Raw genomic sequence first — 10750 nt, forward strand, 5'->3', positions numbered from 1 at the left:
TTGGCTCTCTCTTCCTCCCTGTACCATTAGAGTAAGTGTATTCGTGTTGCAGGGGTGAGAGTTAATTAATTCGCCGCGAAAATGAAGCTGCTCTAAGTGCTAAGTGTTCTCTTCCTCAGCCTCGTCACCCGTGGCGATATAATTTCCTCTGACCTCCTTTTGTTTAAACGATACAGATGCAAATGCACTGGGAACAGCGTTAGGGCAGCCCTTGGGTAGGTAGAGCTCTGTCTGAAGAAAGAACACCACAAAGGGATAAAAATCACACTGCCAGTGCCTCTTGCCCTTTCCTAAATGCAATTTAAAGAGAGACTCATCCGCTTGTAACCAAAGCGTTCGTTTGCCTGTTACTTTACCACATTTGCCTCTAGTCCCTTGGCTCTAAACCCCATTCTCAGCTCGCTGCCATCCCCTCATTTTAAAGCTGTGCTCTGGCAGGCCAGGTCTTGGTGGCTGGGCTTTGTTATTTGTTCTCACAGACTACAGTGCAGATTTTTAAGATGTTTTTGCTCCAGGTGACCAAGCTGCTCTTTTGCAGAAAATCACCACAGCAGAAAGGGCAGGAGTGATGGGGTGCCTGCTGCTAGAGGTAGCTTTTGCTGGGCAACCAGGCTGGGAAGCAGATCCTGAGGTTGGGCTGGGTCTGCTGTGCAGCTCTGGGCCCATGGCTGCAACGCCTAGCAGTCCTGCACTGGACAAGGCAGAGGAAACAAGTACTTGAGTGAAAATGGAGCGTTGCAGGCACCAGATCAGCTCACAGGTTTTCAGTTTCCCAGGTCCCATGAGACACGGGCAAAACGCTTGAGGGAGATTTTCTCAGTCCTTCTTCAAATAATGCTGGGCTGATGAGCACGTGCCACTCTTCATCGTGCCATTTTTGATGCAGGGCTTGTGTTTTGCAGACAATGAGTGGGAACGAGCAGGACTGGCTGGCTCTCAAACCCCAGGAACCTTCTCCATCCCAGTGCTGTGGCAGCGGCTGCAAACCCTGCATCTACGATGTGTATGAGAAGGAGCTCGCACAATGGGAAAAGGCCAAAGCACAGCAAGACAAAAGCCTCCTCACGGAGAAGAAGGAGCAGGTCAATTTATCTTGGTCACATCCTAGGGCCTGTGCTTTGATCGTTCCTCTTAGTGTGTGGGGTTGTGGTGATGGCTGAGGGACGCAGCAATAGATTAAAGTGGTGCCTTAAGAGAGGGCCGTAAAGGCAATTCCCCAAACTCTGCCTTTGCAGTCACCCTCCCCCTTGCCTGCTCTCTCTTGCTGAAATGCGATTTCCCAAGTGTCGAATTCACCCCGGTGTCGCATTTCAGCCCTGGCTCTGCAGCTTCTCCTCGCCGGGGTAGCCCGGCCGGCCTAGGACCAGCCTCTCTGCGAGGCGGGAATGGCTGCTAGGTACAAAGAATCACGATTTTCTCTGACGGTCTCCTCAGAGTAGCTCTGTTTTCCTGACCTTTTTCAGCTTTTCCTCATCTTTAGACTCGTTTGGAGGATTAAAAAAGCTGCACTGTGTGTGGTGGAGTAGTTGTCTTCAGAGCTTATTTTTAAGCTTGTCAATTAAGATTAACTATTGCTGGGTCAAGCAAAAATCAAATGGCTCACAATATATTCTGATTTGCAGTGGTCATCAGCAGGTTTCCAAGTTGCTCTCAAAGCAGAACTCAGCTCTTTTAACAGCATTATTTCTGTTTGTTTCCAGACATGAGAAAACGATTGCAGTGAGTCATAACAGGATGACCTTGCTGTAAGGTGTAAAAAAAATGTAATTTAAAAAGGGGGGGTGGAGGGGAGGAAATGCAAGATCCCAAAGTGCGTGCAGCAGAACATGATAATGAATCAGCAGAGAGCTGGAATTTGCACTGGGCCCCAGCATTTAATACACATCCTTCTGGAGCCCCAAGTATCTCCAGCACTAAATTAGCACGCACGTTTGCTTCCAAAGAAAAATGAAATCATAAAAGACACCATCTAACCAAGTAATTATTTATTGTTGTTCTTGCAGAGCAATAATTCAGAACTGAGTCCAGATACATTTACCGCATTCACCGTAAGCTCGGTGGAGCAGCTAACAGAGGACACCTACCAGTACAAATTTGAATTACCAGGAAATAGCAGCCTGCGATTGAGTTTAGGACAACATATTGTGTTAAGGTATTGTGCTCTCTGCTAGTTAAACAGTCTGCATTATGTAACCTAATACGTAGGGCTTTTGTCAATAGACAAAGGCTTCATACCAGGCAAATCGTAATTTCTGTACCTCCACAACGACACAGTTGAAAGGACTCGTGAGCTTGCCAGCTCTACTAATTTTATAGTAAAAACCATTCCCAAGCTGTATTTTTCTTTAGCATTATCCTTGCGTCGGTGAGTCAGAAAGAACTAGGTGTGATTAAGAAAACCCATTTGTGGAAAGAAAGACTCAAAAAGAGTAGATGTTACAACAGATTCTTTACTCCAGCATGCTGGAATGAAGACAATGAGCCACACTTACCCCACAGCTCTGTGTTTTAGGCCATGTGTCTTGGGGTAACTCTGCAGCCAGGGTGTAACCCCCAGCGTCCGGGCATTTCCCGACCAGTTTCCAGCAAAACAACCCTCCTGGGTAGTTTATTGCTTGCCAGAAAGGGGCCACCTGGGACAAGTTTATGGCTCTCTCAGCCATCTGTGGTGATCATTGCCAGAGAAAAGTGGTGTCAGGGCGCCATCGATCTGTATCTGTTGCTGCTGTTGGCGCGCTAGCAGCTGATGTGTGGAGCTGGCTGCTGGAAGCACAGGCTTCTCCCTCCAGCGACCCTCGGAGCACGGCAGAGGGAGAGCTGTGGTCACTTCCATCAGCTGCTGTAGCTGGTAGCAATGAGCAGCAGGGTGGACATGCTCTCTAGAAAGAGAAGATTTGAGGAAAATACCGTGTGTATCCACACGGCCCATGCCCCAGCTTTTGGTGTTTAATCACCAGAGGTGCATTTAGCTGTTATATTCCCCTTGGATTTTCACCTCTGCACAGGCTGGGCCACTGGGAAGGGGACCTGCTGCCTCCCTCATCTCCCCCAGAGACCTGCAGGAGTTTGGTAATAGCTGTCAGTGACCCAGGTCACAGTGGGTTCCTCTGTTTCTCTCCTCAGAGGAGTGGTGAACGGTTTGGAGGTCCAGCGAGCCTATACTCCAATCAGCCCGGGGAATGCAGAAGGGTACTTTGAAGTTTTAATGAAAGTAAGTAAGCCTGTACAATATGGATTAGAGTCTAAGGTGCAGGGGACTGTGTTTTCTTCCGGAGCCAAGCACACCATCAGCTCTTGAAGCGAGACTCTCTCAAATCCCTCATGGACTGTTCCTGTGTTGTTTTGAAGCAGCAGTGCTTTGCTGATAAAAATTGCAGTTTTTCCCACAAAACTGAAAGCAGAGGAAGGTGAGACAGAAGCAAGTGCTTCGCAGGAGAAGCTCATTAAGCACTTGGGAGAGCCTCTCGGGAGTGCTGTGGTCACCAGTGTGGAAAGAGGTGCCCATTCCCCTTCCCTGATTTCATTTTGCCTTTCCAGTGTGTCTTTGAAATCGCATCCAGTTGTCAGCCCAGTTGAACCACTGATTTTGGGAAGTCTTTGCCCAGCTGTTACCCTCCCTGCTGTATTTTGCTTTAAAAACACCCTTCAGAAAAATTAGAAACCAGTTCCAGGTTTGTAGGCAGAGCTCTGGAGCTCCTGCAGTCAGAGGGGGTCCCTGTGGGCTGGCGCAGGCTGCACCCACCAGAGTGGATGGGGTGGCAGAGCCACGTTTTGGCCCTTCTAGTGGCCACCACAAAACACTGGTTGAGTTCAAAAGGACATGTAGGAGAATGTGACTGGAATTTTGTCTCTATAAACTCTGCAGATCCCTGTTAAATGATCACTTTGTGTGGAGAATCTCAAATTGAAGACTTCCCTGATGCCACATTTGTTTGTCACTGGTGGTTCCGCACGGATTGTAGGATCGGTGTGAAATCCAGAGAGCTGGGTGACCCAAGGGGCTTGCACAGAATGACCACTTGTCCTCTGCTTGTCTTCCAGGATTTCACATTTTGGGGGTTGTTATGCACTGTAGGTTCAAATGGAAACCCTGTTTTTTTTTAGCAAAGTGCAAAGCTTCTGTAGGACACCAGTGGGAGGGTCATTTCACCCTTCTTGTGGCAATCGGTGTGTGGCAGGGGGGAGAAATGTTGCATTTGAGTTGTGTTAATAGGATACCTTCACAGGACGCCTGTGAAATTTCATGTATACTTGCTTATTACTCACAGGTTTTGCATTTCAATAATAATAGTAATGATTGTAATGATACCTTTCCTTTATATGGAACCTTTCATCCCAAAGGGAGCTATAGTTATTCTCCGGCAGTGACAAAAGAGGTTGGTAACACCCAGTGTAAAGCAGCCATTTTTATAAGTCACCCTGTAGGTTGTGATCTATTTCACACTATTCAGGCAATTTTGGAAAGTATGGTATTATTATTACCGTGCAATCCAAGCACTGTTCAACCCTTCTGTCTCCTGTTATTATAGCACTGCATTTGTGATACTACAGTTAAGAGAGAGGGGGTTGCCATTTACAGGGCATAACCCTCTTTTTGAGTGATTTTATAATGTCAGGGTTGCTCTCCATGTAAAACTAGGTGTAGAAGTTCTCCCCCGTGAGATAATTTATTTTTTTCTTTTTATTTAGAAAAAAACTCATTTTAAACCCACTCAAATCACTCCTCACTTCAATTTTTGGGAATAATTTTGGTGAAAGAAGGATTGTTTTAGTTTCCATGACCCTGGTCCATTGTGAATAGGCAGTAAGTGGGGCTGACTTTTCTGCTCTTGCTTTGGGTTTCTGTAGATGTTTGAAGAGGGTAGATAGAGAATACTGCTCTTTGATGCAACTGCATGCTCTTTGTGTGAGACTTAGTACCTGCCCAGAGCCTTCTGAACATAAAATGTGTCTGACAGTAACTCGGAGCCCTGGGGTGTCTGTGTTACACATTCACCTTTTGGATGTAACAACTGGTGCTCACTGTTCTTAATACTTCAGGTATGGTGTTTGAGTGGGGCTGTTAAGAGGGGAGAAGCATCTGTGTCCTTTATTAGCTAGCACTGCTTGCAAGCACAAGCACACGCTCGCTCCTTCATGTTTTCTCAGCTCCTTTGTGGTTTCACCAATTTCGTTTGCCTGCAGTGCAGCTTGGTGGCCAGCCAAGGCACTGGGGTGTGGAGCTGGGCTCCCGTCCAATGCGCGTGTGGAAAATACCCCAAAATATTCTTCCTCCATGTGGGCTGCAGTCTTTGAAGGCTTCTATCCCCCCTCATCTCTTGACCTCTGGTTGTGTTGCTCTTCCTCAGGCTTATCGGCGGCATCGCCGCTGTGCGAGGCCAGTTGTCTGCCACAGCTGCTGGGCTTTGCTGCTGCTGCTGCAGCACCAGCCCTTGTTCTCTGATCCCATAGGCTGTGGCTGTTCTCCGTGCACGTTTGTTCTCCTTAACCACAAGGTGCTCATAGTATAGGACGTTCATACACGTGGCACTTAGCACTGAGGCTGCTGGGGTGAGCCCGTTGTTTTCCAGCCTCTCCTTGCTCCTGTCTCTGGCAAGCACTGGCCCGTCCTCGTCGGTCAGGAGTGAGGTTTGCATTCCTGCAGGCAGGAGCCTAGATAATATTGCCTGTGCCTGCTAAAAAAAAGTCAGGCAGATCCTTGCTGATGTTTTTCTTCTGTGAGGCCTAAGTTAACATGCTTTGTGGAAAACGTGAAGGTGTCCCTTAGCACCCAGATGATCTGTCCTGAAAACAAGAGTTTTAAAAATGAGAAATCTGACTTTGGGTCACTCATTGTATCAACAATGCATTTGAGAGGCTGAAATAAAGCGAGAGTTAGGCAGTGTTTATAGACCTATCAGTAGCCAGAGGGCATTTCCAGACCCCGTACCCTGAGATTTGGAGAACACTTGAAGGCTTGGACCATGCTTTGCATTCAGGACACTCTTCTCTGTGTGCTTTGTAAGCAAGAACTCTGATAAGCTTTTTCCAGTTCTGGAAATTCAGACTGCATGAGAGTAGGTTGTGTTTACATTATAGTCAAGCTGGAACAGATCCAATATCATTTAATTTAAATGTCTTTGTTTTGGGTATAACTTTGAATTATTTTTCAAACAGAATGATCTTTCTTTCTCTTGAAACACATGAAATGTTTTTTTTTGTCCCCTTCTTGTTTAAATGGAGATAACTTTATAATTGGCTTTAAGCCGGGAAACTTTCCAACAGAGTATAATTATTCTTTTCTTTTGTGCAATGTTTTTTATTAGTGCTATGAAGCTGGGCTAATGTCACAATACATAAAAACGTGGAAAAAAGGAGACGTGGTCTTTTGGCGTGGGCCGTTTGGAGGGTTCCCATATCAACCCAATAAGGTTAGTTCCCTAAGAGACAAGGGATGTTTCAGCTTCTGACAGCTAGCTTTGTTTAGTGCTCCAGAGGGAAGGCATTGCTGTGATGACTGTATTCGTGGTTATTTTAGGGACTTCCTGGGTTACTGGACAGTGCTACAGCATCAGCAGTCAGCTGGAGAAAAGCACACCTCCTTGAACTGCAGCATATTTAAGCAGGAAGAGGAGAGGGGGGTGGATGGGAGACTGGAAAATATTAACCAGGCTCTCTGTCCATCACTGCCTTAGAAGTTCCTGGTGGGTTTAACAAAGGGAACTTTCTGCACCAGCAGCGAGCGTGGCTCAGTTTTTGCCCTGTTTGAACCACGTTGCTGTTCTGTGACTGAGCAGGAGCCAACGGGAGGTGTTGATCTTGTCTCTTGGGTATTCCCCGAGCTGCAGCAGCTCCAGCGAGGCTCACGTCACCCAGCCGCTCTGCAAAGGTTGATCCCACCTGCTGATACCAGGCTTCATGCAAAGCAAGGCGGGTCCAGTTTCAGGGGAAGGCTTCTCACACATGCTAATGAGATTACTTAATTCTGACCTTTCAAACGAGGAGCAAAATTGAAACACTGGTCATTAAGATCCCAAAGCTGTTGGGTTTTGTCTTCTTTTTTTTTTTCCCCACCAACAAAATTAAAGCTGTAAAATCCTAGTGGCTGAGCAACATGTGGAGCAATTGTGTTCTGCTTCCTGAAATAGTCTCTCCCTGCTGTTTTAGGATGCTGTTCCCTTCCCTTCTTAAAAGCTGCCAGATAACCATTTGGGACAGACTATGGCAGTCATGCCTAGAAGTGCCTGCATTTGAGGGCTGTCTGGGATGATCTGTGCACTTACAGCGTACAGAACACCTGAGCAATCTTTTAAACAACCTGTTGTAGAAGAATAGTTTACTCTTTTGGAATTGTAGCATAGGTCCCGAGTATTTGTTTCATGGTAAAATTTTCTTTTATCTCTATTTGCTGCCAGTAGAATAGGACTCGGATTCAGGCAGATCAGATGCATTCACAGTAAACTGCCCAGTCAAAACAGAACACGAGCAGCCTCTGAGGACTTCTCTGGGGCTTAAGTCCCTGTTCTGGCATTGGTGCCACTGTCTGGCAGCTCGGTAAGGCACTCAGAACCTTCTGTCCTGCACACAGCACTTGACTGCCTGAATGTCCCTATCGTGGGCAGAGTGAATGTCCCCCCTTGCCAGTGGGAAGCACAATGTGCTGCTGGTAGCTCTTTGAGAAAAGTGAGATAATGCACCAGGAAGATGCATGGCTCAGGATGGAGAAGAACCATTTTCTCCAGAGAACACTCAGGACTGTACTTTGCAGCATCCAAGATAAACACAGGGATCGTTTCCAGTGGGAAAACAACAGAGTGGGTCAGCAGAGTGAACTGCAGAATTGAAACTGAAATATAAATTAACTGAAATCAAGGCTAAAATGAGGATAAATATTTGCATCTGGGTAAAATACAGCTTTGTTAGATGTGCTATCTGTAACCCTTTGCAGACAAATACATTCTGAGATTTGAGTTTACTTCATGACCTTCTGATGCATTTTCCTCTGAGGGGTGCTTTGCCAGCGTGGCAGTGAGGAGGAACTGACAGTGAGCACGTCCACTCCCACCACCACAGCTCATTCAGAACTCTCTGGTTTGTTGTTAGCATGGAGAGCTCCTCATGCTGGCATCTGGCACCGGCCTGGCACCAATGCTTCCCATCCTCCAGTCCATAACAGAGGATGAAGAGGATGAAACCTTCGTAACTCTTGTTGGCTGCTTCCCTACCTTTGACAAGGTTTATTTGAAACCTCTTCTCCAGGACCTGTCTCGGTACTGGAACATCAGGATATTTTACGTCCTAAGCCAGGTAAATAAAGGGATATAAATAAACCACAGCGTGGTTGTGTGAGGGCTCTGGGTGCTGGGTGGGCCTCTGCCTCCTCTGGTTTTCTGTCAGCATGATTTTAATTCATTCCCAATCAGTGAGGGTGCTTTGTAGTCCAGTAGCACTGTTCTTAAATCTGCTACGTATTTTCACACTGCTACCAGTTTAGAGAATTTTGGGAAAACAACCATCACTGCTTGTTGCTCTTTACCTCCTTGGTGGGTGTTCTGTTAGGATGGATTCCTTGATCCATAGTCACTGTTGATTATTCCCCCACTTCAGATAGTTGTTGTTGTACCTAAACATTTGTGCAAAGAAAGCTTGACTCTGGGCCACTCACAGCAAATAAATTATTTCTTCTTCCCTAGTACCAGTGCCTTAATCTGTCCTTATCTTCCATTCACTGCTCGTGGCTAGAGCTCTCTTCTTCTAGCACCTTAGCACCAACTTCCCAGCAATTATTTTTCCCAGCTGACCCATTTTTAAACTTCTTAAAGTTGTCTCCCCCTCTGTAAAAAATACTACTTCTGCCAAATCCATGGGATGAGGGCATACCTCTCAGTGGTCTGACATTTTTGAGCAATCCTTTTTATTTCCATTTGGTCCCAAAGTTGCCTGTGTTCTGCACAGATTTGGTAGTTGAAAATCATTTCTGTCAGAAATGAGGATTCATTGCAGGGAGGATATAGAAAGAATTATTTATGCTAAGGGAATGAATCCCATTGCATTTTTAGTTTCTCAGATGAATCATTTTTTGTATCTCTCATGGTGGATCTGCCTCATACATTATGTTCCACACGTGGCCTCGGCAAGTTGAGATTGGGTTTGGAGAAAAGTACCCGTGACTTTAGGCACCCCCTTGGTTACTTTAAAGGAGTGTAACCAGGAATTGTCTCTGGAGACAGAGCTTAAATACCCTTTTCAGGGCAGTGCTGTCTCAAGAGCGTGAGGAGGTCTTGAAATTCAATCAGTGAAGGGCGAGAAACCCACCTGACCCCTGTCAACACTGTCTGCCCCGTGTGTGCACCTCTCCCTTTCTTCTCTCCTCTAGCAGGCTTGCTGTGGTCCAGCAGTGCCTCGTGCATCCTCCCCTTTGGGATTCTATAGCTGTCTGTCTCAGTGTTTCGCTCCGCTGCCTGTCACCACCACATCTGAGCACCTTCTGCTTCTAGTGAATAGCAGCAGGGGAGTCCCCCCCTGGGTCTAACGCCATGGGATCGAACCTTCCTCAGGGGATCAGAGCTGTGTTTGGAGCAGGGCTGGCTTCTTTCAGTTTTGGTCCAGGGAGATGGGATTTGGGACTGGAAGGAGACTTGGGAATGGAAGAAGCAACAGAGAGGAACAGACTTGGGAGTTAGGATTTGGAAACGGAGAAGGCACGGTGGGAAGTGGTTCCCCCAGGAGAAGGTTCTGCAGAGTCTTTTGGCAATAGTCACACTTTGGTTGTGTTTGGTCCACTCTGAGCCAGTGGCCAGGTCTTGTGCCAGGGAAAGATTTGGGCTTTGAAGAGGGACATAGCTCTCAGGATGGGTCAGTTCTACCCAGATGGAGTCACAAGGGTGACACACATCCTGTGCAGTATTCTAAGGGGGAGGGGGAGATTCAACTCTTAAGAAAATTGTCCTTTTTAACATGGCACACTGCAAACCTTTTGTCCTTTCAGGAAACATCACTGGAAAAACTTCCTTGGAGCTATCAGGAAAGCACATACGCTGGTCGTCTCGATGAAGACTTGGTGAAGACCATAATAAATTCCTGTCGAAGAAAGCCATTTGTGTTAATTTGTGGCTCTTCTACATTCAATGAAGATATGAGTAGATATTTGAAAGCTGCAGGAATTGAAGAAAATTCTTGTTTTGTCTTTTAGGAGGATATTCCAGACCTGAGGAACCTTCAGCCAAGCCTTGGATATCCTTGTTCTTCTGTAAACATTGCTCAAAATCGGTCATCTTGATCGACTGAGATCCTTGTGCATTCCCTTTCATAGGCCTTTGGATCGAGTATTTGTCTCCAGTATGATGCTCACTCTTGAAAGTGTTTTAAGGATCAGGTGCCACTGCAGAGTGCCTGCTGCGATCACCCCCAGCTCAGGGAGCAGCATGGTGATGTTAATGGAGGTCTTCACATGCAGTTTTAAGAGAGAGGTCTTCTAAGGGTGCTAAAAAGCAACCAGCTACACATCTCTGCTCCAATATGAAGACCAGTGGCTTGCTTCACAATCCCTCTTAGTCTGCAGTGGTATTATGCCCTGTCAGATGTCCAGAAGAGAGATTTAATCCCTGAGGGGAAGACTGCCTGGCTGAGGGAACAGCAGAGCACTGGCTCAGCACTCTGGAGTCCCCTGGGTTCATTTTGGCTGTGTCATTTTCTTGCTGGACGATGCCAGGGAAGTGACTTCAACCTCTCTGTGACTCAGTTGCCCTGTTATACACCAATAGGGAGAAGA

The 10750-nt window shown here is 46.6% G+C and overlaps 1 protein-coding gene across 1 annotated transcript; it reads left to right on the forward strand.

Moving 5' to 3' along the window:
- The first annotated feature begins 903 nt into the window (after positions 1–903).
- On the forward strand, positions 904–10171 carry LOC103771559 (NADH-cytochrome b5 reductase-like). Its single transcript, XM_008938859.1, has 6 exons — positions 904–1082; positions 2004–2152; positions 3124–3211; positions 6306–6410; positions 8083–8286; positions 9968–10171. Exons 1-6 carry the CDS (start codon positions 906–908, stop codon positions 10169–10171), a joined length of 927 nt encoding a protein of 308 aa, XP_008937107.1. The 5' UTR covers positions 904–905.
- Positions 10172–10750: the final 579 nt, after the last annotated feature.

This window comes from Merops nubicus, unplaced genomic scaffold (genome assembly GCF_000691845.1).
Source record: "Merops nubicus isolate BGI_N331 unplaced genomic scaffold, ASM69184v1 scaffold26934, whole genome shotgun sequence".
Classification (NCBI taxonomy): Eukaryota; Metazoa; Chordata; class Aves; order Coraciiformes; family Meropidae; genus Merops; species Merops nubicus.